This window comes from Amblyomma americanum, chromosome 11 (assembly GCF_052857255.1).
Source record: "Amblyomma americanum isolate KBUSLIRL-KWMA chromosome 11, ASM5285725v1, whole genome shotgun sequence".
Classification (NCBI taxonomy): Eukaryota; Metazoa; Arthropoda; class Arachnida; order Ixodida; family Ixodidae; genus Amblyomma; species Amblyomma americanum.
The window spans coordinates 75,823,928-75,850,476 of NC_135507.1; the positions used below are offsets into that span (position 1 = coordinate 75,823,928).

The window sequence follows — 26,549 nt, forward strand, 5'->3', positions numbered from 1 at the left end:
ACGATTGAAGCAAGGAACCTGAAGTGCCTGCACCACTAATGCTTTGATCGCTAAGCATCAGCGGCACAGCACTGAGACCAAGTACTCCCTCACTCCTCTACTTAATAGATACGACATCAGCAGAACCTAAAGAGGGTGCAGCTGCAGCCACCAGAGAGCAACAGCAGCAGCAGCAGCAGCAGCAGCAGCCAGCATCGTCAAAAGATCCTCGTGAGGTGTCTTCCACGTGCGAATCCAGCCCGGTCACAAATGGCACCCGGGTGTCGGGCAGTAGGGAGTCTGGTGCAGAAGACGAAAACAATGGCAGCAGTAGCACCACGACGACGACGACCTCCTCGAGCAGTGGTGGCAGTGGTGGCTTCGGCTTGGCTCTGGGTGACCTGCGGAATGGCACGTCGTCATCCGAACACCTAGCACCCCTTGGCAGTGGTGGCAGCGGCAGTGGCCTGCTTGTCCCGGCAACAGAGGACGCGTGAGTGTGGTCATGAGCTTTGAGTGCTGCGGAAGTTGTCTGCACATTTTGCAACGGCAGGAGATACCGTCGCTGTTGTGATATGTTGCAGCTGCAAACTCTTGTACGTTCAACTTGATGCTTTGCAGTTCAGCATGGTTGTGTTTCGATTTGTGCTTCGTGTTGCACAGAGCCAAGACGTTGTCGTCCTTGACCGAAGCGTTGGCAGCAGTGGCTTGCTTGGCGCGCTTCTGTATGCTTCGAAAGCCGGCGAACAGTTGAGCGTCAGAAGAGGAGCGTAACAATTTAAACATGAACCTTATAAAGTATCCTCTGCACTGAAATGCTATGGAGGAAACAGGACCTTCAGACCCCCAAGAGATTTCGCGAACTCGAGAGTGAAAGTACGTAACCGCTCACCACAGCTAAGGCTTAAATATTCCCATAACACACTTAGGACGATCCTGCGAGTTTTGTTAACCTCGAGTTAAAAAACAGGCATTCAGGGCCAGTGTTGAGCATCTCCGGATTTCCGCTCCGGATCGCGCTATGATACAGCAAACACTCTTCGAAGTGGACAGTGCTCAACACCAGCGACATGAATGCGTCTGACCGCGTGCTTTTGTTGATGATGCATGGATGGACGATCGAATGGGTGGGTGAGCGTAAGTGGGCGGTTAGGCTTACGATATGAAATTTGTAGGCCGCCGCAGTGGCTGAGTGGTTATGGCGCTCGGCTGCTGGCCCAAGAGACGCGGGTTCGATTCCGGCCGTGGTGGTCGAATTTCGATGGAGGCGAAATTCTAGAGGCCCGTGTACTGTGCGATGTCAGTGGACGTTAAAGAACCCCAGGTGGTCGAAATTTCCGGAGCCCTTCACTACGGCGTCTCTCATAGCCTGAGTCGCTTTGGGACGTGAAACCCCCATAAACCAAACCATATGAAATTTGCTCTCTCCCAAAAAAAGAAACCTGTGGAAACTTCTTATTTTTCCGCACAATGAACCCTCCCTCCAAATTGATGCCAGCGTTCCTGGAAAAAAAGTGGGTTCGTTATGCGAGTATGTGCGGTAGCAATTCCTTTGATACATTCCTTTCGTTACAAGCTGTTCTGTTATTGCGAAGTTTGACTGTAATTGTGAGGTTCCCATAATAAATGTCATCCTGTAAATAACGCTCAATATAAAACTAATAATATGTAGTTAATATAATATATTATTATATTATTATAATAATATGTAATTTTAAGAGCCCATATTCCATAGTGGATGAGGGAACAAACGCTGGTTAGTGACATCCTAGTCGAGATCAAGAGGAAGAAATGGGCTTGGGCAGGGCATGTAATGCGAAAGCAAGATAACCGCTGGTCCTTAAGGGGCGGTTCTTAAGGGTAACGGAGTGGATTCCAAGAGAAGACAAGCGTAGCAGGGGGTGGCAGAAGGTTAGGTGGGTGGATGTAAGAAGTTTGCAGGATATGGTGGCCACAGCCGGCGAAGTACAAAGTAAATTTAAAGATGGTTCTTTGCGTTTCTTCGGAGGGACACAAGACCTCTCCAAATGTGAATTTGACGGTGTTGAAGGAGCAGACGATGATCGATGCCAGATGATGAGGACAAAGAGAAAATATATTTACAGGATGTACAAGTGCAAACTGCATTACAAGTTGAGTCACACAGACAGTCAAACTGTAACTTAAAAGAAAAGATCTCACTCAGAGAAACTCGACAAGACCTTACTCATCGACCCGAGGTTAGTCTAGGTCTGTACAATTATGTGCCACTGCACGGAGCCTCTAGCTCAACTAGACAAGACTGCCCTCCAATGGTTTTACATGCAATTTTAAAGCTTTTGCAAACAAAGAAACTAGGGCGGTCATATATCGAGGCCCGCCCTAAGCTTCGATAACCAGTGGAGGTAGCCAAGCGCGGCCTTACAGACAGGGTTAAATGGAGAGACATGGGAGAGCCCTTTGCCCTGCAGTGGGCGTAGTCAGGCTGACGATGATGAGCCTACACACTGAAAACCCTGCCACTTTGCCTTTTCCAGAAATTTGTTTATCTCGAAATCATTCGCCGTTTTTCTACTCCTTTCAATTAGCAAGGGTTTGCTGCAGCTTGGACACGGGTGACCTGCATGCCTGTTTGTTTGTGGAAAAGTTAAACATTTTGGGTTCTTTCTCCTGTGCGTTATATAGCAATGGTCCCAATGTTTTTAGACTGCAAGAAGTGCTGATTTTTCACTCAGGTATTTTTCCCTTCCTGAAGTACCATATTTACACGAATATAACGAGGGTTTTTTTTCGTCACTTCAGTGGTTTTAAAACCAATCTTCGTTATACTCGAAGCCAGGGTACAAATATAGCACAATTTTTGTTTGCTTTTCGTGAATATTGCGACAATGACCTTCAGCATCAGACTCGCGAGCTGTTAGGGGAAGCCAACTTTTCAGTGGCATTGGGGTCATGCTGTGCAGGCAAAGGAGAGGGTAGCAGTAAACGCGAGTTGTTGTTCTGGGGCCCTGTAATTAATTGCATTGTTCCTCTGAATGCAGCAACCACTCATCGCCACACGCTGCACCAGTGCCACCTGATGGATTTGTCTTTGGCGAGAATCTTCAGGAGCGGGCAGCGGTAAGCACCCGCATGCTTCAGACACTGGACTCCTCTGGTGGTGCTCATGAGCGACCTTCGGCAGCATTGGTTACCTTCCCAGCACGGCGTAACAGTTCCTTGTTGTGCCGCAGAACTTTGAAGCGCCCTCAAACTCCACCGTGGTGGCACCATCGTCGACGGAGCTCTCCTTCCAGCAGTTCCAGCAGCAGGCCAATCAGAGTGGTGGAGCCAGTGTGGAGCAGCCAGAAGACCAGACGTCGGCGGGTGAGAAGACATTCAGTGAAGGCCGCTCAATGAAGGGACCCTTACAACTTTTTTGTTCTTTGTAAACGTCTTTTGCTTTACGCTTTCTGGCTATGTTGACATTTGTTTGGCAGCAAAACATGCATTATTGGTGACAAAAATGGAATGTTTTTGTTCTCCCATCACTTGTTTCGAGCTTATGATGTCAATAATGAACAGGAGCCGGATTACAGAACGATCAAAGCACAAACCTGTCGCAAGAAAATCCATTAGCCCCACTCCTGTTGGTCGATATGTCCGTCACTCCGTGCTGACCAACAGGAGTGTCCGTTTTGAGATTGTGATCGTTCCGTGATTGAGCCCCATTACTCTGAGATCACCGTTTCGTAGTGAATGGTGTTGCAGCCTAGTCCCCTAGATCTGCACGCAAAAAGCCATCTTGTCGCACCAGTTTTGTTTCCAGAAACAGTCGGTGATGGTGGCACCTGCTTAGTCATTGACCTATATTTTGGACTCTGCGGGACCCATGAAATCGTCCCAATAATTGAACAGTCAAAAATGTCCTTGGTCTTGAAAAATAAATCACTTTGGTAAAAAAACCGGCTAAAGAAAATCACGAATTTCGCCATTTCCTATGTTTCGCTTACAAAGGGCGATACAAGAAAGTTGTATACTCCGTTTCATACATAGCAGGCAATGCAGCTTCCGCAAAACCATATTACCCTGCCATGTATCATTCGTCCTCCTCGAAAACTCGGTGAGTGTTTGAACGAAAACAGAGCGGTATAAAAAGAAGTGGTAGCACTGAAAATTACTGTCTAAGCTGCAAGGAGCTGAGGACTTGAACCCTATGGCTATAATTTTCACTGAGTGTGAACTATTTTTTAGGTGTGGATGGACTAAGTGCGGTTCTACATACCTGCCGTGTATCAGACCGCCAAAGTCATTCTTACTTCTCGAAGTCTTGACAAGTTGGAGGACAAAAATGTGGCAAGAGGTAAAGTGAAGTCCAGGAGATTGCCATTCACGGCACCTAAAACATGTCGGAATGAAATATGCTTGTGTTCACTTTGGTTGTAGGGCGAACTACTTTTTGGGTGCAGATTTTGCATGTGCGAACAAGGGCGCTAGCTTTGGCAGCATTGCCTGCTATGTATGAAACGGAGTACAGTCGTCGACCGATTTTTTGAACTAGATGGGACGCGAAAGATGGTCTGAATAATCAAACGGTCTGAAAAATCCGTTAAGTACAAAAAAATCACTTTATTGAGATGAAATCGGCTTAAAAAGTAACTAATTTTACCTTGCGGAAAATTTCTCTTGCTGGCGACGATTTGCGCCTATATTTGCGCCAAAATTGCGCTTTCACTGTACACGCTAGACAGCAAGGTCACGGCATTCAGTTAAATAATTCCCACGCTTCTATGACAGACCCGGTGGCACTGGCGGGGCCATGTTGTTCAAAACCCGAGTGTGCACCATACCGCTCGTCAAACACACGCAAAGACAAAGCACTTTTCGTTCAAAGCGGCGGAACCGCCGGACGCAATCACAAAACGGCGAACAGATTTAACTTCTTGAAGACAGAGCGTTACACTGTCGACGCGGCCGGAGAAACGCAAGTGACGATGTACCCTTGTTCGAACCCGACTGCGGCGAGTGCGTTTCGATGGAGGCGAAAAGCTAAGGCGCCTGTTTGTGATGGCAGTGCACGTTAAAGATCCCTAGGTGGTTGAAATTATTCCAGAGCCTCCACTACGGAACACGGCGCAGCTCAGGTGTCTGGCTCAGGTGTCCCCGCCCCCCGTTATGCAAGACAGATACTGTGCCATTTCCTTTCCCCAAAAACCAATTTTCATTTTCAAAAGGCGATGGAACAAGCGATAACTGCTTGCGACAACGTTAGCGACAAAAGCAGACAAAAGCAAGTTGACGGCGATGACAATCCGACTGCCACCTCGAAGTGGCAGCGATCGCAGGGGCCTCTACTGGCAAAAATGAAGGTACCGAAAGTTTGTCAAGCCAATCCAGGATGGCGCCTTTTGCGCCGGCGAAAAACCGATAAGATGGCCGATTTTGGCCCGCAGGCGACTGAAATTAGTCTGAAAACTCGAACTTTCGGACTTTTAAAGTCCGAAATATCCATCGCGAATATGTATGCGCTTCTATGGGGTGACTGACGGTGCTCATCGAAGTCCGAAATATCCTACAAGTCCGAATTATTGGAATCCGAATTACCCGTCGGCTACTGCATGGCATAGCGCGATTCAGGACACCCACCTACGCATGTGCTGATGGCTCCGAGGGGCCAGATGCGGGTGCACACCTGTCACTGCACAGGTGCAGACAGGTTTGAGTGGATCACGCTGTGCTACAACTCTCTACTTGAACTTGTATTTGAAATAGAGTCTTGCTTTTGTCTTGTCCCCACTGCACCACCATCCCTCCCACTGAGCGGGTAGCAGCATCCACTGACCTGTGGACATTTCTGCCGCTGTCCTGTGTTATCAGCGAGATCGCGCACATTTTGTTGTAGGCCGTGTGCGCTGTGTGCGCTGTTCAAGCCTGCCATGCACCTACTAGCTCAACTCTCCGTGCTTTGTAGGCCATTTCATTAGTAACAAAGAGCTACCTTGAACTAAGCAACGATGAAGAACAGAAATTACCAAGCCTGTGAAAGCCAACGCATCTGATTGAATTTGATTCCAAAGTGGTGCCTTCCATGGCGGCAAAGAGTCGCCTTGTTGTGGCAGCATTGTGCACTTACGTCTCATGTTGGGTCGAAAAATCACTCTCTTATTTTGAATAACACATCTCGAGCTAGTTGGTTGTTCATCACAAAGGAAAACAACGCAGAGTTCACAAGGACACAGAAAGGGAAGACGAGACTGATGCAGTGACTAACAACTGAAGATTTTATTGTAGTGACACTTCGGTAGATACAGTGAAACCTCGTTGATACGTTCACGGCTCATACGATTTCCTGGTTCGTACACTCAATATCGCGGATATTAAAAATGTGCCATAGAGCTACACTATATTTTTCCTGGTTAATACGTTCCCCGATAGCACGATTTCCCGGCTACTACGTTTAAAATTTCTGCGAATCGTGGTCGTATAATTTGTTTATTGACCAACCGCACATATGCAAAACATACATGTGGGCCGAACGAGAGGGCACGCGACGTTTTTTTTTTTGCGGCAGTCACCCACTGTGGTTGCTTCTCTGCAGCGCCTCGATGCGACGAGGCGAAGCACCACCACCACCAAGAACAAAAAAAACTGCGCGCTAGCATTCACGATGGCCGTTTCTGCGGGGGTGCAGTATGAAGAGGAGAAACGCTGAAGTTTCTTTGTGGTGCATAAGTGAAAGGAGGCGAAGCTTCTATGAACGACAGCGATTCGCTTATATACGAACGGCCGGGTCTGGGAAACGGAGCTTAAAAAGCAGAAACACTGCGACAATCAGCCGCTGCAATGGCTTTCCCACAGTACTTGTGCAAAGGGGCGAAGCATCCGAAAATGACCAGGAAGAGATTTTGGTTACTTTTTTCACTGCTGTCGACGGACCGGACGCGTTACAAATTTCTTTCCGTGCTAAAGACAGCGCGAACGCGGTCTGAATTCAAAGCACTGGAATAGGATCTGTTCAGCTCTTGGGCCAAGAAATGCGATCGACGTTTTTGTAAAGTGAAATTGCCAATAAATGTCTTTTTACCTCATTCAACTGTTACATTTCTCAAAATCAGGCGGTTTGGATCATACGTTTTCCCGCATAATGCGTTTTTTACCGCAATTAAAAAAGTAACATATCGCAAGTATCAAAAACAAGGACAACCTAGGCTGATAGACAGAAATCGGTCTGTTTTTCCATACAGAATCGTGGGCTTCTGTACCAGTTTCTGTCTATCAGGCTTTGTTGTTCTTGTTTTTGATACTTGCGATATATTTACTGAAGTGTCACTACAATAAAATCTTCAGTTGTGAGTCCGAAAAACTGGTCGGCGACTGTGTGGGCTCTCTCAAACTGGAAAAGCCATTGCCGCCTTTCTGAACTGTGCCGTTGGACGTTGCTGGCCGCTAGAAAATCGGAATGAAAATTTCATTCGTCCTGTTGATTGTAAGATGTCTGTGGTGTGCCCAAGACAAACAATTGAGTGAGCAGTTTTTTTTCCACGTCACCGAAATTTGAAACTTCTTTCTTGGCGGTACTTGCACTCTGCCTTTGAATGAATTTTTAGATTCTACGAGTTGTAGCCAACATATGTATACTTGGCATTATTTCCTTCGGCTTTCAGTGTATATGTCGTATGCTGGTGTTTGTGTGTTGTGTATCGTTAGTCTGCTGTTGCCATAGCCTCTTGCAAGACTGCACCGTGCGGAAATAAATGAATGCATAAATTGCAGCAAGCCGGCACGCCAAAAGCCTGACTGAATCGGCCGAGGAGTACCAGTCGCGGCAGGTCAAGCGGACGTACGACGAGGTTACCGTGGTTACGGGGGAGGAGAATGAATCCAATGTTCTGCAGGCAAGTGCCGACTGGTGTGCTTGCTCTTTTTCACGTGAATGTGGCATGCAGACAGTGGTAGCCTTTGTTTCTTTGATGCCTGTTGTTTCTCCTACAATACCTGTTTTTCATGCCTTCGTCACACTTGCCGCTTTGGTGGCTAGACGACGGTTGTTGCGATACCATCTTTTTGGGCCCATCCTCAGCGCCGACGGAATTCAGTTTAATGGGGTTAATTTAATGGGGATTTAATTTATTGGGCTTTCGCTTTCATAAACTGGTTGGCAACACATGCATGCTGCAGTGCCCGATTCAGTTGCACGGGATGCCAACTGTGCGTGCACATTAGAAGGTGGTGGTTTATTTTCAACCATGTGAGCTCGTGAGCAGTGGAGGAGGTAAGGTTTGCATGTGCAGAGTGGCTGTAAAAAAAAAAAATGGCGGATTCTGCGCGTGCTAGGCTAGAAAAGGAGCTGTTTCGACCTTGTGCTAGGAAATGTTGACATTTTTACTAAGTGAAATTTTCAATAAATGCCTTTTTCCATCATTCGACAGTTACATTTTTCAGTATTTAGTGGTTTGGGCTGTAAGTTCTCTCGGATGACAGATTTCTTTTCTTGTGCACTTTTTTGTAAAAACATATCAACGAGGTTCCGCTGTATATTTGTCAGGGGTGACTGAATGTTTGAAATCTTTAATAGTTGTGTGTGCTGCATCAGAAACTACACGTATTCACTTTGACACAAAAAAAAAAAAGCTGTCCGGATGACATTTCTTTTTTTTTTTTCATGTTATGTGTAACGAGAGGTGACTGATCACACATACTTGAGGACTGTCCTTTTATACCAAGTAGGGCAGTTGTTCCTAATGTTGTACCATGGTCGCTGTCTCTTAAATCTGTTCTGCACCCCCCTCTTCCTCGCAGATCAACTGTAAGCTGTTCACATTCGACAAGACGTCCAGCTCCTGGCAGGAGAGGGGTCGTGGGAGCCTCCGACTCAACGACCAGGAGGTGGAAGGGGTGCTGCAGTCTAGAATGGGTGCGTGCAAGTGATCTTGTGCTATAGTCAAACAGCTGTGAATTGCAGTGCCACCTGATTGTGGCTCTTGAGCAACTTTCTCTGTACCCGGGGTGCTGCTGCTACTCGCTGCCTTTCACAGTCTCACCAGTGCTGTCTTCACTACCTGCCGACCGACTCGTCGAAGCTTGTGTCGCATGCTCGCCTTGAAGGTTTTTGCAGGCCCTTCAAAGGAGGATCTTTTGAAGTGCAGTAAAACCTCATTAAATCGCACTTGAAGGGACTCGAAAAATGCAGGCATATGTGAATACTGAATTTCCAGTACTAAGCGAATACGAAGTGAATAGTCATCCTGTTTTAATAGTTTCGAAGCGAAGTGCCATGGAGGGTGGTTTGGGCTGGGGTTGCGAAGGGGTGAAAGGGGTGAAGCTATGGAGCCGCATAGTGAACAACACAGGACGGGGACAGAGCCCATCTCCTTTCCTTTCCTGCCTAGCCTGTACTGCATTGCCAGAAAAAGTTGTCCCCGAGTACAGTGGAACCCTGTTCATACGTTTTTCACCGGGCCGTGAAAAAAAGACGTAACAGCCGGGAAAACGCAACAGTGAGGAAAGGTCCGAAAATTAATGAAAACAGTGCAGCTTTGCCTTGAAACAATTTATTTCGACATCAAGTGAGCTTAGGTCTTAAAAAAATCGAGAATGGTCGATTGCCGTTTTTTCCGCTCGCTGGAAAACACCACGCGTTTCTCGATGGCCTGGAAAGCCGCATTGCTTTCAGCGTCGCTTTAAGGTGCGACGTACCTGCGGAGGAGGTCCAGAGCCGCGACGGCTTCTCCAGAGCTCGGGTCCGCCAACTCCCCGGAATCATGCGTCTCGTGCTCCTCGTCGTCATCACAGTCTGAGGCTTCACTCACGACCGAGTCTGCAACGATCTCGGCGATACTCTGACACTCGGACGTCACGACAGCAGCATCCACGGCGACGTAGTCGTCATACGTGACTCCCGTGGCACCCAGCGTATTCAAAGCTTCACTCAGCTCTTGACCATGAGAGGCTGCTTCCGTCTCTTCAGCCTCCGTGGCAGTTTCCTCTCCGCCGTCCATGCTAAAGCCACACTGCGCGAAGTAGTGCTGTGCAGTTGACGCACTCACTGTAGTCCACGCTGAAGCGACGTAGTGCATAGCGTCCAGTATTGAAACGATCGTAGGCTGCTGTCCGCGATCAATACGCGCCAGACAGCGCTTTACTATGGACTTCCTGTACGAGTGCTTTAAGTTCTTTATGAGGCCGGCATCCAACGGCTGCAAGTGGCTTGTAGTGTTTGCAGGAAAAAAAACAAGCTTAACGTTCCGAAGAAACGGCGGGTCTCTCGGGTGGGCAGCACAATTGTCCAGAAAAAGGACAACACTCCTGCACTGGGAGCCCATCTTGTTGTCGAAGTAACGAAGAAATTCTTCGAACAAAGAACCTGTCATCCATGCACGACTGTTGCTTCTATAGTGACATGGCAGCAGGTGAATGTTCTTTAAGCGCCGTGGGTTTCGGTAGTTTCCGATTACCCATGGCTTCAGCTTGTCCGAGCCATCCATGTTGCAGCAAAGGAGCACCGTCAATCGTTCTTTGCTGCATTTGCCTCCGTGGCATGCTTCGCCCTTCAGGCTTAACGACTTGGATGGCTGCACCCGAAAGAAAAGACCCGTTCGTCGGCATTGTAAATGTCACGAGGCTCATACCCCTCAATTATGGCAGATAGTGTGGCCTTCCAATCGTCGACTGTTTCCAAGTTTACACTTGCTGCTTCCCCGGATACCGTCTTGTACGCGATGCCGTGCCTCTTCCGGAAACGGTCGATCCAGCCGTTTGACTCCGCAAAGTCACTGATGCCCAGTCGGTCGGCTATTTCCATCGCCTTCTCGCGCAAAATGCTGCCGTCGAAGTTAACACCGGCAGCGCGAGCTTGTTTAAACCAAGTAAGAAGCGACTCGTCGACGTTTCCATACTTGGCGCCATGAGCCTGCTTAGCTTTCGGGCCAAAGAGCGCGGCATTTCCTTGCATCTCGGCATGCTTCGAGACGATGCTGTTAAGCGTCGAAGGTGGCAGACCAAGATCCTTGGCGATGTCGACTCTTTTCCGCGCTGGCTGCCTGTCGACTGCGTTGAGAACATCCAGCTTTTCCTCGAGGGAAAGCGCCTTGGGCTTGCGCGACGCCATCAAAGGACAAATCGCTCGCGGTGTTAGCGAGGCCCGACGAGGCGTAGGCAGTGTAGGTGTTGACGGGAGGACACGGACGACTCGGATGGGTTGAACCGCACAAACAAGAAAGACTGGATTGCTGCGGGCCTGCGGGTTTTACTCGCTTTGGCTGACGAGGCGGTGGCCATCTAGTGGCAATCTCTCCAACTCGCGTGCGGCTTTTTATGGCCTCCGAGATTACCCACGCGCGTGCAAGGGGGTGATCTCGGAGGCCATGGTCTTGTAGCCAATTCTGTAGCCAAGCCTGGCCAAGACTCGTAAAAATGGCGGTTCGCGCGTTGCCCGGCCGGGTTCGGGGTGCCAGGTGGCGACGTATCATGCGGGAACGTTTTCACAGCTACAACGTAACAGCGGGGTACCCAATACATTGGATCCTATGGGAGCTATGCCGGGACCGGACGAAAACGACGTAACAGCCGGGAAAACGCAGCAGTGAGGAACGTAACAGTGGGGTTCTACTGTATAACTATCCCTACGAAAGTAGCATCAAACGCATGAGGAAGGGAGGTTTGGATAATCGGTCGGGGAGTATCGCCGTGGCAGGCAACAGCCTGATAGATTCAACAAACAAAGTCTTTCTCCACGTGGTTCTCCTGAGCCCTTAGCGTTTTGAGTTTGTCTCTGCATGCAAGTACTGAACCCTCGACAAATGCAAGTGCCAATGACACCAGCCATTCAGACGTCTCAAGGGAAGCTTGCAGTAGTTCTGTTCCTTTTTTTAGAAGTGTGCATTTCAAAACAGAAGAATGTAAGTGCAGCTTGTGAGCTGCGGTGAGATTGATGAGTAAACTTCTAAAGAAGGCACAAATTACTTTTTATGGTCCAACCTGGTATCCCCATGACCTCTGCGCAGGAGGTGTTGAAAGCATTTCGTTTATTGAACTCGGAAAGGTCTTGTCAAGAAGTGTCAAACTGGTTGCATGCCTGGCATGCGTGAAAATGGGTCATTGTATCCTTGAGCACAAGGTCATTGTATCTTTGAGCTCAGTTACGTGGAGGGAAGCCTCAACATTACGCAAAGAAGTCGTATTGCAGAGATTACTTGTCTATGTTCTTGTGTATCTGTGTTCTTGCTTTGGTAGTTGCAGTACGTTTTTCTTTTCTTCTGTTTTGCCATCACTGCAGTGATGCGGACCCAGGGCAGCTTACGTGTGATCCTGAACACAAAGGTCTGGTCCGGTATGGTTGTGGAGCACCCCAGCTCCAAGACTGTGCGCACATCAGCCATCGATCCCGATGGCATTCGCGTCTACCTCGTACAGGTGAGGCCCCTACATTTGCGGACAAATTGTTGTGGCTCTGCAGCACAGGGTAGCGAGGAGAGGAAAGTAGCCTCTGCCGAGGTGTCACTGCACCCAGTAGTCCGGCCTATAGGAGCTTTGTTTTCTTTTTGTCTTGAGCCTGCTGCTCTGCTTTTTTTTTATTATGACCGAGAGGGCCAAGCACATTTGATTTGGAAGCCGGCAAGGGGAAGCTCTTGGAAAGGTGCACATTCAGTCCCAGAGCTGGTTTTCAATTTCAGTGGGCCGGTCTGAACGGCACCGGAACCCACTGCGATGCTCAAGGATTAGCTGTATCAGCTAATCTTGGCACTGGTCTGGCTATTTGTGAATTTGCAACAAAAGCCAGCACAGCATGTTGCTGAGGTGTTTGGGATCACCGTCGACAAGCAATTCAGGCGCATGTTTTGTTCAGCTAGTTGCAGCGGCCGTGCCACTTCTGAACATGGAAACAAGAGCCACATACGCTTACACACATCCCCTCGCTCCCCTCCTCTACCATCGCATGTCGTCTTTAAGGGCTACTGACCACCCTGTATAAGTCAAAAACACTTTTTAATTTTATACCTTTTTGGTTGTAAGGCATCGTCTCCAACACGTTTTTAGAAAATACACATTAATTGCAAAGTTAGTCATGGTAATCATGCTACTTAACCTGCTCCTCTTCTTCCATTCCCTCTCTGAAATTTTTCTCTCCCGCCTTGGCGACTAGCCTCTGCAAGCGAAATTCATCCTCCTCGTCCGATGTTAGCGGAAGGCATGGCACCTGGTGGAGTACGTCACATGCCTACATCATGGTCCTGCCTTGGAAGTACCGTATTTACGCACGTATTTTGCCCCCTCGTGTAACTTCCACATCCGTAATTGATTACCCAGATTTATAAAAAAAAAAACACTTTTATTCACATATACAGTCGAGCCCGCTTATAACGAACATGAGCGTCACACGGCATCCATTCGTTATATCCCGAAGTTCGTAGTAAGTGGACCACAGCTTTAATGACAGTTGCTTGTCAAAACACAAAATTTTTCTTCGCGAAAAAGTCCATAATGGACGTCTGTTTCTGCAGCGTAGATCCAATAAGGGAGGTTTCTGGTTTATTTAAAGCAGAAGCGTGCTATCGCCGAGGCCCTTGGCATAGACAAGCTGTGTGAGGCTCTCTATGTAGTTCATTGCTACAGGCGCACTATGGGTGCTGGCTCCGAAATTTCATCCTCATCTGACACTTCAGAAACGATGCCCTCGTCCGTGCACGGTTCCGCGGTGTCAGCGTCGTCATCGACAGAAATAAAATCATTCGAACCAATGTCATGACCCCCCATGTCGGAGTAGACGACGCACTGCCACAATTCGCCGCCAGGCTGGTCATCTTCCGAAGCATCAGGCTCTGCATCAGATACTGTGTCAACGAAGCCGGCCTTGCGGAAGCAGTTCCGCTCACCAGTGGCCGCCACCTCTGCCCACGCCGCTTTCATCATCTCTACCGATGAATACAATGGAAAGTGGCACGGTGTTCCCGTCCGCCATCCCGAATTACAACCAGGGCCCGAGATTTGAACGAAGCCATCGAAACGTCCGCACTGCAACAAGGGTGACAAAAGCACGCGGTGGGGTAGACGTGCAACGTACGCAGGTGGCAATCAAGCCAGTCAAGCTAAAGATGCAGGCGCACAGCGCCAGCGGACAGACCAATGAGGGTCGTCCGTGAGCGTCAGTGCGGCCACCTCTTGGCTCCCACGGAAAGCCTGCTTCATGGAGCATGGCCTCCGTGATCGGCACCGGCGGGGTGGTTGATCGCGGAGGCCATGCGCACATTTGCAAGTAAGTGAGGAGAGGGGAGCAGAGTTGCAAGGAGGGGCGGGAGGGCAATATTGGAAGGTGCGTCGGCAGGGAAGGGTAGATTGCTCGAGAGCGACGTGAAACGGGGCAGGTAGTTGGCCTGTGATGAGTCTTGGGAAAACATGCCACGCGCCAGGCGCACAAAGGGGTCGGAGGCAGGTTATCTCGCATCACAGCGCTGGGTTTACGCCTTCCGTTCGCTGTAACCGATCAGCAGGGCTTAATGACGTTCGTTATACGTGTGATTTTGTGCTATTGAAACAATGTATATTTTGATAGTCGCGCAGGTCTCGTTCGTTATTAGCGAAATTTCGTCTTAAGTGCGGCCGTTATATGTAGGCTCAACTGTATTGTGCGCCTTGCTGCGCAAGCACACGAGTGTGCCCACGGGTGTGCGCGGGGCAGGCTTCAGAAGATTGGCGCAGCTGCATCTCCGCATGCAGCTACTAGTTTGCTGCTGTTAGCAAGATGACACTGGCAAGGCCAAATGAAAGCCAAGTTATACCTGTGGCGCATAACGCGAAGGGTGAGCACTAGTGGCTCTTTTGGGCATGAGTTCCAGATTCAGGCATGAGCACTACATACCTCGATCGCCTTGATAACAACCCCCTTTCCCAAGGCACACCGGCATACAAGTTGAAACGAGTCAGCAAAGGCATTAGGAAAGCCATGAAGGAGATAATGACGATATAATGGAAATAAAAGACGCTTGTGATTGCTAGCACTATTTTCTGTGTCGTAGGTGTACGAAGTTGCAGCATCTCCAATAGCTGCACCGTAGCGCATCCCTCCATTGGGAATTCAAAGGTCATAATGCGTAATATATGTTGCCGTGTATAAGTGCACCTCTTTTTGCATTCATGACCATTTGAAACTAGCAATAGTAACTGTGGGTAGTGCCACCAATTCCCAGCAGGGGGCCACACAAGGCTCCATGTTTAAAAAAAAGCCGTCATTTTTTTTTGTAGATTGGTTTCAGTAAAGAAAAGTCAGTCGCGTGCCGTTTATCCAGCTCGCTTGCGCCAGCGGTCGCTTTCTCGTATGAACAGCTGTAGCAGCAAACTTCTCCGGTGACCTCTGTAGTGTGCATTGTTCCAGAATCCGAAAATACCGAACCATCGGCTATTCTGACAAGCCTTTTCTGACAACTCGACAAGCCATTTAGCTAAGCTGCTTCATCGCTGTCACTTTCGTCTGAGTCAGAATTCATCAACAGTTGGTGAAATTCTTCGTCCATAAGAGTGCAGACGCAGGTGGCACGCCGACTTGCCATGCATGCTGTGCTGCTAAGACGATGACGAAGCTATGCAGATTTAAAAACAACATGCACTCCATCGGTTGTCTAAAATTTATCCTACGAGTGCTATGTGTTGCTGCGGCCTCTCCATAGACGGTGTGACATGCCCGCATTATTTTTACACGGGTATACTTGGGAGTAGCAAGCGATGTGCATGTGTGTTCTCCCGAGTTATCTTGGGAGTGGCATTGAAAGGGTTAAGGGGCTTCTCCCTCTCTTTCTGCATTTCGCTGAAGTGTAGCTGGGCATTGTGGTTGTCTGGAGGCTACCCAAAGCCGGCATAGCAGCGCATTGGTGGACGTTTGGTTACTGATTGCAGGCACTGAGAGTTTGATATAGCCAGCGCGCGTAGTTTGTTATAAAAAATTAGTTTTACATGTGTAGTACTGGAAGAACTTGTGAGTGTTCGATATAAACCATAATTCGCTCAATCCGAGTTCGTTATATTCAAGTTTAACTGTACAGTGAAACCCAGGGCAGTGTGATGTCCCATCACCTGCGACGTGCTGCACATGAAAGACGTACTGAGGCAGTTTTGCGAGCTTCCAAGGTGAGAGTTAGTGTGATAAACACGAGTCAGTGCAATTAACACGAAGTCAATGCAGCCCCTGTGGTGGCTCAGTGGTTATGGTGCTCAGCTGCTGACCCGAATGACGTGGGCTCGATCTCGGCTGTGGCGGTCACACTTCAATGGAGGTGAAATGCTAGAGGCCCTTGTGGTGTGCGATGTCGGTGCACATTAAAGAACCCCAGGTGGTTGAAATTATCCGGAGCTCTCCATTACAGCATCCCTCATAGCCCGAGTCGCTTTGGGATGTTAAATTCAACTAAACTCAACCAGAGTTAGTGCAGTTTCTCTGGGCATATTAACGACACCCAGTGCCATTGATAATGAAGAGAGCGCAGAGGTAACGGACCACGTGATCAGCAACCCGTTTTGATGATCCTTTGCATGCAAAGAGGCGAATTTTGATGTAATGAAATTTCAGTGCTACAAAATAAATCACAGATTTTACCATTAATTACCGGCCTCATTATATTGATGTCTGTGTACCCACTGCCGTAATAAAGTTTTGTGCATCCCTACCTCCCGTTGTTATATTGTTTGAAAGTTTTGCATTGTCATCACAGTGAGTTTCACAACTTCCCAGGCCAATCCCAAGGACGCCGAGCAGCTCTATGGCGCGCTCGAATGCCGCGTGGCGTCTCTCAAGTCAGCGGAAGACAGCAGCAGCAGTGCTTCGCCTGCTTCGGCACCGCAGGGGCTCCCTCCGCCACCCTCCGCGGACAGCTCGTCGTCGTTCCCAGAATCAGTGGGAAGCGCAGAGGACGACGGAGCGCCACGTGCCAAGCGGCCGCGCATGCAGGAGTCGGATGGGAGCCTCCCAGATAGCAGCCATCATGACGGTGAAGAGGACTCGGTTGCGACGACAGCCGAGTGCGAGAGCAGCGCGGAGGATAAAGGATAGGCACGGCCAGTGTGCGTGCAAAGCGCCTTTTTGAGGAGGTGGCAAGGACAGAGAAGCGTGTTGAAGCGTTGTCAATCTTGCTGCCAGAATTTGGGCTCTCCAACGGTTCTGAGAGGAAAGGTGTGATTGAGGTGTGTTTCCGGATCAATTCAGGGCCAGATTGGGAAGGTTGCGATGAATAGAAGGCCTTCAATGAACACCTCTTTCTCCGTTTCGGCTCTAATACAGGTGCTTCACAGGCTGTTTCGGTGATCGCTGAAAGGCGATTGGGCTGACATGCTCAGATTTGTTTATGCTAATAAATGAAATAAAAGAACTGTTTGTCGAGAGAGATTTGCAGGATCAGCTGTGACTTATATATAAAGTTCAGCAATGCTGACAATTGGTGATTGTTGTGATTACCCATTTGACTTCAGTGTCACATCTGCAGTAGTGTTTCTTACCATGATTCAAGGAAGTTGTATTGCATTCAGAAAAGGGACCTTGGAGACAGCGTACTTGTTTTTTGGCAGTTCCTTGAGTTCAGAGACGAATATGTTATGTGTACTGTAAGTACCAAAGTGAAAATTGCAAGCCTTCAGTAGTTCTTCTCGCTTGCACATTGGCCTTTGATTTTGGTTTTGCATAACTGTATTACTTTGTATCCCTATTATCCAAAATTAGCCGTATTGAATAGATTGATGGCTTTATTTTGCCCGTATTTACAGTTAACAGATTGACGACAGCAGGGCAAGTGACTAAGCACAAGTTTATAAGTTTGAAAATTGGGCATAGCTTTTCGTATGGTTACGTATTCAGGCATTTATGTTTACTGCTTTCGAAAAAACTCATATGCACATTTGGGGTGGACCGTTGGGGTGCCCAAAACCTACAATGCAATCTTCCTGTCTCTTCGTGTTCTTTTTGGTGTGCAGTCAAGTTACCATAGTGTAGTTGCTTTACTTAGCCTTTTTTTTTTTCCTGCAGTTTTGCTTTTAAATTTTTTCCCGCTTCAGTGTTCTGGGATTTTTAAGTCCTAAATGGCCTGCAAAGATTCCCTTCTCATTACCCACTGTGTGGGTGCACTCTGGCTGTTTCTTGAAGCCAAGAAATAGGTTTTTTTTTTGCTTTATGTTTAACAGAGGTAGTGCCAGAAAGCTGGACTTGGCGGTTTTCATCAAATGCGGCTAAACGATGAAATGTTCATGTGACGCATCATCTACAACTTGGCTGTTGTATGTCACTGGCCTCTCTGGACTTTGAATGCAATTGCAAGCGTGGCCAAGCAGTGGCTTGGCTTGGCTAAGTCTTAGGTGCACCACAGTGGGGCTGTACTTTGTTGTTCATCGGCATTAAGAGGCTTGACAGTCTCTTATGAGTAGCCGGCTATTTCTTACAATTAAGGATGCCTGGAGCAGTTTGCAGTGCTGCCCAGTCGTTCCCATGGCTGTGGCTTCAGCTCGTCTGTGGATTGACACTTTGGCTGTGCTTGTAAATGGCAATGCGTTAAAAGCGACCAACATTGAGGGAGGAATGCCATAATGCTTTGATTGTCATGCCAAGTGTGATGTTGCTTGGATATCTGTTTGACAAGTAAGTTTGCAGTGGCTTCAACTTAGGTTGGTCTGTGTGTGGAGCCAGGAAAGCGTTTGTTTCCAGCAGTTATGGCCTGGAGCGAAGTATTCTTTGTGTGTTCTCACATATGCGTTATGTTCATCAGTAATGCATTGCCAGCAGGCTCAGTCTCGCCAGTGCAACATGCTGCTGTTGGAGTATTTTGGAAAAACTACCTGCCAACACAGTTCCCTTTACTCTGTCTTGATTTACCCTTGGCAAAGCAGCATGAGACGAGCTTATAGTGAATTTCATCTACGCCTAGTTCAGCAAGGTGAACGCAGTGCTTCATGCTTTTGGAAGTAGGTAGTAACGACATAGTTTATTGTTGGTTTGTTTTTTGTTGCCGTATGCATGTTATACTTTGAGGTGACATTGCCCCATTGTGAGGGTGTGAAAAAAACTTTGAAGCATGCCAGCTATGATCTAACCCTCAGTTTATTCAAGTTTTGTTGAAAACCCTGCTTCAATCAGAACCGTTGATGCGGGATCAGACAAATGCATTGCCAAAAAACTCCATTTTTCATGCAGCATGAGGACATGTATAGTGAACTCTGTAGTAGGAACACGATGTTTCAAAAATAAAGCAGATGTGATTATGTAACTCGACAAGGTTTGCTGTGAAATCTTTGGTTCTGTCAAATTATGATGGGGTACAGTCAGTTCACTTCAATTGGTTTGCCATTTTATTGATCTATGCTAGCTGCTGCTGCACTCCCAAGGCACATATGTAGGGGTAGGAGCGGTAACACTGCACTCTTGGGAACTTCCTTTGAATGGAGTATATGCTCGTCCCATATTTCATTCGTTTTTGGAGAAATGTCACGCTCTTAGCCAGAGTGCAGCATATGCTCTTTGCAAGAGTCGGTATTCCCCTTCTGATTGAAAAAGAAAAAATCCGCCTTCAGTTTGGAGAGAAAAAACATTTACTGAACGAACCATGCCTTTGTTGCCGCCTCGAGGCTGGGGCGTAGCGCAGTATTGCTGTTGCTCAATGAGGGCAAGGGCTATAGTAGTGTTTGCAGCAGAAGGGGTCGCTCAAACATGCATGGAACAGGGGAAAGGTACAGAATTTGCGTTGGGGATATTGTAGTGGCGCCTGTGCGCACTCTCTCTTCTATTACGGGACAAATAGTTTTACGTTGAAAAAAATTTGAATTGTGGATTCTTTTGCGTACACGGCCCTTAGTATGAAATTGGACAGAGTTTGATCATTCAATTAACAATTAGTACTCCATAAATATTTGACTAAGCGCACTTTTTCCTGTTTTCTCACTAGTTTTCTTGGTATATAATATCCAAGTCATTTTCGTCTTCAGTGCAGAAATAACCAAAAAATTTGTCTTTTTGAGCACATTGGTTGTTCCCTTTCATATTGGAGGGATGTGACCATTTTACGAACTTCATTGATTCAACTGGACAGTAATTTGTAGATCGCTGCCATGTTAGCTTGCACAGCTCAGCAAATGTTAACACAGTCCAGACTGTATGTGCACAGCAGGAAATCTTCACTTGGGAGCAGTTTCATGGTACACTGCTGTATGTTTAAGGTTTGTCCCTAGTGAACGGAGATAAATGGCGTTTCGTTGGGTTAAGGCAGTGCAGCTTGACGTCCACTCACGTCGAGCAATTGTACCGTAGTAGCACTGCAATCATGTTTTAGACGATGGCTTATAGGAGTTCAGCGGGAGTGTTTGCTCTTTCTGCAAAGCATTTTTTTTTCCTCGCAAGGTTTGCATTTTGGAACATGTACAAAAATGCGAGTGATGAAATGGAAGGACATAATTAGTTCCACTTCACGATGGATCTGTAATTGTTTCAAAAAAGTTACCCACCGCCGTGGTTCTGTGGCTTTGGCATTCAGATGTTGATTCCAAGGTCACGGATTTCTTCCCGGCATCGGCAGCCGTGTTTTGATTGCGACGGAATATAAAAACGCCCGTGTGTTGAGCAATGTCGGCGCACTTTATAGAACCCGGGTGGTCTAAATTATTTCGAGTCCTACTGTATGGCCCCCTCATAGCTTGTTTGCTCGAGTACGTTAAAACTCCACAATTTAAAATTTGTTACGCATGTACTGCGACAAAAAATCATCTAAAAATCGATAAGCACCATCGCTGAATGACCGGTGCCTATGAGAGCCTTGCTGAGTTGCATCACCTTCCTTGTTGCTCAAAAGGAGATCCGTTTACATTCAGCGAAATCGGTGACAGTAGGTCACAGGCGACCACGGACTTCTGCTACATTTACGGAGTGAAGAAAGTAATGATCCTGCACCTCCTTTTGCCCACGGAGAGTGCGCAGGCAGTTGCACTCTACTGGAGGCGGCATATCACTCGTGCGGCAATTTAGGCGGAACTAGAGAGAGCACAGCAGCTGGTTTAGTTTTTTTTTAACAGTGTAACATACGAGCCCCTCATTTTATTTGCCTTGTCTGCTAATAGCTTAATGGGGGTCTCGGTTCTGGCAGTCTTGATGCCATAGGTAGCATAAGAGGGCTCTCGCACAGTTTCCGCCCTCGCCGCTAGATGACGTTCTACGTCACACTCGCGGTATTACAGGACGTGCTACGCCCACCGCTATGGTCGAGGGTGGCGCTGGTGAACACTCTCAAGGTTCCCTTACACGCAGTAAACATAAATACCCACGAAAGCACCAGATTGGACAGCCGTCGCCGTAGCTCAGTTGGTAAGAGCACCGGACGCGATATTCGGAGGTCGTGGGTTCGGATCCCACCGGCGGCATGGTTGTTTTTTCTGCTGCTTTATAAGTAATTTTCATTAAACCGATTGATTGGCACTACAAATAAAAAAAGATCGAAAACATTCCCCTATGCCCCTTGGTTTCGGTGACTGTTGGCTTCCTTAATATGTTTGTCAAACGAGCCCCTCATTTCCTTTACCTTGTCTGTTAATAGCTTAACGGGGGTCTCGGTTCTGGCAGCCTTGTTGTCATAGGTAGCATAAGAGGGCTTTCGCACAGTTTCCGCCCTCGCCGCTAGATGACGTTCTACGTCACACTCGCGGTATTACAGGACGTGCTACGCCCACCGCTATGGTCGAGGGTGGCGCTGGTGAACACTCTCAAGGTTCCCTTATACGCAGTAAACATAAATACCCACGAAAGCACCAGATTGGACAGCCGTCGCCGTAGCTCAGTTGGTAAGAGCACCGGACGCGATATTCGGAGGTCGTGGGTTCGGATCCCACCGGCGGCATGGTTGTTTTTTCTGCTGCTTTATAAGTAATTTTCATTAAACCGATTGATTGGCACTACAAATAAAAAAAGATCGAAAACATTCCCCTATGCCCCTTGGTTTCGGTGACTGTTGGCTTCCTTAATATGTTTGTCAAACGAGCCCCTCATTTCCTTTACCTTGTCTGTTAATAGCTTAACGGGGGTCTCGGTTCTGGCAGCCTTGTTGCCATAGGTAGCATAAGAGGGCTCTCGCACAGTTTCCGCCCTCGCCGCTAGATGACGTTCTACGTCACACTCGCGGTATTACAGGACGTGCTACGCCCACCGCTATGGTCGAGGGTGGCGCTGGTGAACACTCTCAAGGTTCCCTTACACGCAGTAAACAAATACCCACGAAAGCAGCAGATTGGACAGCCGTCGCCGTAGCTCAGTTGGTAAGAGCACCGGAGCACCGGACCAAAGCGCAATGCATCGACAAGAACAACCGAACTTGAAGCGGCTATCAACGACCGCACGGTTTCTGCCTTGCTGGACACGGGCGCCAGCTATTCGGTCATCAGTACCCTTCCCAGCTCAGCTAAGGAAAGTAAACACTTCTGGGATGGCCCTCAAATCCGCACTGCGTGTGCCCATCTTATTACGCCGTCCGGGCTGTGCACCGCAAAAGTAACAGTAATTGAGCGCACATATCCTGCCAGCTTCATGATTCTGCAGCGGTGTTCCCGCGACGGAATTTTGAGTATGGACTTCCTCAGTGAACGTCGAGCCATCATCGTCCTTCGATCGAAGCTCATAGATCACGCTTTCGACCGACAAGGCCATGCTTGTTATAATAATAACGACACTGAAGCATCACATTGTACTGAATGTCCTCGATGAAGAAACGAGTGTACCATCCTGGTCAATTGTTATCGTCCCCGTGGGTGCCGAGACATCGACACCGTCGAAGACATCAAAGGAAATACCCAGTTGCTCTTGGACCAAACACGGCATATCAAGAGGCATCGCTCATTTCAGGAATAGAGAAGCCAAGGTGCTGGCGACTAATTTCAGCGATGTATACCGACATCTTAACAAAGGCACGACGATTGCTTTATGCATGAACTAGCAGACATTCGAGACGTCTTTGCCATCCCCGACCACTCTGCAGAAGACGCCTAAGCAAGACCACAAGGCTACTTTCTAATCACTCCAGCACTACCCCAGAGCCGAGGAGACCAGAGAGAGGGGTAGGTTTACTGATTAGAAGGACAAAGAGGTCGGCCGGAAAGAGACAAGATCAGATCCGCACTCTTCTTCAAAGCTACAGCAAGTGCTTTCCTTTGTTGTCGAATGTCCGATAAACGCCGATTGCCAAGCGCTGCATTGTATGACGAACACTCACAATCTCTCCGCCAATGCCCCTACTGTGTATCGCCACAGAATGCCAAGCAATACGGCATCAAGCGGTAGAAATGCTCCTTGGCGATGTCATCCAGCCGTCGAAGAGCTCCTGGGCGGCGCGGTTTCCTGTGTCAGAGCCTAGGCGCTGGCTGTGTTGAGAAAGAATGGTAAGTACACTCCGGTTTTGCGTCGATTAACCGCCGCTTGAACAACGTAACGAAAACGGGTGTCTACCCCCCCACCCAAGCATCGACCACACAACCTGATCTGCAACGCCTAGCACTGCTGCTCGTCGGATCTCAAGAGCAGCTACTGGCAAATCGAAGTCAGTGAGAGACCGAGAGAAGACACAATGCACCTGCTCTGCAAAGCCAAGTACTTGTCCTCGATGGATCTCAAGAGCGGCTACTGGTAAATCGAAGTCGATGCAAAAGAGCGAGAGAACACACAATGCACCTGCTCTGCAACGCCAAATACTTCTCGATGGATCTCAAGAGCGGCTACTGGCAAATCGAAGTCAATAAAAGAGACCGAGAGAAGACCGCATTCATCACTTCGGATGGCTTCCTGGGGTTGAAAGTCGTGCCATTTGGGCTCTGTTCCGGGCCAGTGATGTTACAAGCGGTAATGGATAGAGTACTGACAGCTAGGTCTCAATGTGCCGGATTTGTTTGGTATACTTAGATGACGTCGTTGTCTACGCCTGAAACTTCGATGACCACCTGAAAAGGGGGAAAACGGTACTGACAGCAATCAAGTCGGCAGGGCTAGCCTTAAAAGCAGAGAAGTGGCACTTCGCCAATTAGGAGCTGCTGTTTCTGAGCCACATCGTAAGCAAGGATCTAGTACGCTCAGAACAGCAAGAAACAGCTTCTATTGCACAGTCTCTGCTGCCTACGGTCAAGAAAGCTATGCGCAAGTTATCATGCTTATTGGAAGCCTCGGTAAAACTAAGTGAACAACAGTTGAACATCCGCGATCTGTTCTTCCGAGCCTGTCGTATCTTTTTTTTTCGACAGTCAGTATTTCACACAAAAGAAAATGAACCAAATGGTTCCTGGCACGTTGGTTGCGCACGAACTCAGACGCATTTCACGGACAGAACAGCACTGAGCAGCGTTAAGATGGGCTCCACTGCTTTCGTGACATCTGTGCCAAACAGCACCCCCGGCAGGCTGATCACGAAGCAGATGACGGCTTTGAAGAGATTGTCGGCGTCTTGCTGTACACGTAATCGATGAGGCACTGCAGTAAGCAAATATAGGTTCACAATTAATGGCTTCAGTTGGATGGTGGTAGTGGTGGAAAAAGTTTTTATTGAGCAACCCTTAACAGGAAGTCAGTGAGGGTGGGGACAGGGACAATAGGGATAGGGGGGGGGGGGGGCGCCCGGTCAAGCTAGATGGCCAGGAGCCGCGACGTTACAAGTAAAAAAAAACACCGGCAATTCTTAGACCTGCTAAAGCCAACCTATGCAGAAATGCGGTGTGGCAACATACAGCCCCACAAGCAAACCTGCCTCATCAACCTAATTTGTACATTTAGCCGCCGCGGTGGCTGAGTGGTTATGGCGCTCTGCTGCCGGCTCGAAAGACGCGGGTTCGATCCCGGCCGCGGCGGTCGAATTTCTATGGAATTTCGCGCGAAATTCTAGAGGCCCGTGTACTGTGCGATGTCAGTGCACGTTAAAGAACCCCAGGTGGTCGAAATAGCCCTTCACTACGGCGTCTCTCATAGCCTAAGTTGCTTTGGGACGTTAAACCCCTATAAACCAAACCAAACCATCACTTGTACCTTTTATGTCAAAACTGAGGTAACGCCGCTGATTGCAAGTAAACATGCATTTTACTGCGTAAATGAGGACAGCTGTTAGGTGTCCAGCGTGATGCCGCATGCACAGGCGAGGACGCGGTTGTAGCCATCACGAACCCCTCCCTACAACCGATTGCTACCCTTCACATATCCCCCACTGCCACTTAGGAGGAGGCTGAAAAGGCCGCTATAGCCCTAGCCATCACGCGCACGGAGGCCCGGTATATACTATCAGACTCTAATACTGCCGTACTAAATTTCGCCCGTGGGAGAGTTCACGTCCCTGCATTTCGCATACTGAACTCCCTCGACGCACACCAGCCCGTATTTGGAGCTCGTATGGGTGCCTGCCCAGTCCGGGAGTCCCGGAAGCGAGGCTGCCAACGCTTTAGCCCGAGGTTCTCTCAACCGGGCACCGGCGGCCTCCGATCTGGGGTTCTCACGGGAGCGCATGCATTCATTCAGTGAAGTGACGCAGGCCTGCAAAGCCGAGCGTCGGCTGTACCCCCCACCCCGTCCCTCCCTCGGCAATTATCACCAGACACTTTGGAGGCAGCTCCAAACACGCACCTTACCCTCCCCTTATATACGCTCGCGCTATCACCAAGTCCACACAAACCCCTCCTGTACCCTCTGCCACCACCCCAAAGTCACTCTCGATCATATCCTTTTCCCCTGCCCGGCGGATCCTCCCCCGCGGGGGCCTGGAGCACCTTACCACTTGGGAGGCTTGGGAGGCCTTACTGCGCTCTGAGGACCCGCCAAGCAAGCCATCGCCACAGGCCGGCGTCATGAGCCTCCGGGGCATGAACGTTTGAGTGCAGTGGGGCTGTGCAGGGGCCCAAGGACCTGCGCGTCCTAAACTTCCCTGTGTCTAGTAAAGTTTCCACCACCACCATCGCGGCGTGATAACCATTCAGCTTGGGCGGCATGTGCTTGCGTTGCGGACGACAAAAAACGCATCGCAAAACCGACGTAAGAGCTGGGAGGAGCTAAAGCTGCAAAATATAGCCATTCAATATACTGTTTCGGCTAGTTGGTCGTAACCGACGGCTTCGCCAAAGAGTAGCTAAGAGATTCCCTGGGCGTTTCTTCGAGCGTGGGAGGGGGGGGGGGGGGGGGCATGTGGAACTGTCGCCTAAAACACGGTGGCCACATTGGGATTAGAAGGCCTTCCGCATATGAAGTGGATGCTTGATCACTAGGTGAGCGCAAAAAGCGTGTGATTCCGCAAAAAAGAGAAAATATTCAAATTTCTGGCTTCACAGAACGTCGATATCATCCGGGATGTGCCAGTCTGCCTGACGGCATGTTAATATAAACAATTTAGGTAATCACTGGCTCGGAATAGCACATGCAGCAACCACTAGAGCACACCGGAAAAAAAATGGCACAGTTCGTTTAAGCAATCACGGTAAATTACCATTCCAAAGGAAAGCGCACAAAACCGTTGAGAAACGTGCATATAATAAGTCAAAATTGCTTGTGTGGCTAACTGCTTCCGATTTCCTTCCAGGCGTTTTGTTTGACGGCATCTCCATTTTTTTTTTCGAAACATTTGGGAATTGATAGGCTGAGCTTAGAGTACGAA

At 48.6% G+C, this 26,549-nt stretch overlaps 1 protein-coding gene across 3 annotated transcripts in view; it reads left to right on the forward strand.

The window, feature by feature from the left end:
* RanBP3 (ran-binding protein 3) overlaps window positions 1–19,177 on the forward strand; it is a 33,947-nt gene extending 14,770 nt beyond the window's left edge. For all 3 annotated transcript variants that reach the window (XM_077643758.1, XM_077643759.1, XM_077643757.1), the window contains exons 6-12: window positions 109–472; window positions 3,000–3,078; window positions 3,192–3,324; window positions 7,711–7,832; window positions 8,737–8,851; window positions 12,212–12,348; window positions 16,655–19,177. In XM_077643758.1, coding sequence (XP_077499884.1) covers window positions 109–472; window positions 3,000–3,078; window positions 3,192–3,324; window positions 7,711–7,832; window positions 8,737–8,851; window positions 12,212–12,348; window positions 16,655–16,972 — 1,268 coding nt within the window. In that variant the 3' untranslated portion in view covers window positions 16,973–19,177. The remainder of the gene's footprint in view (window positions 1–108; window positions 473–2,999; window positions 3,079–3,191; window positions 3,325–7,710; window positions 7,833–8,736; window positions 8,852–12,211; window positions 12,349–16,654) is intronic.
* Window positions 19,178–26,549: the final 7,372 nt, after the last annotated feature.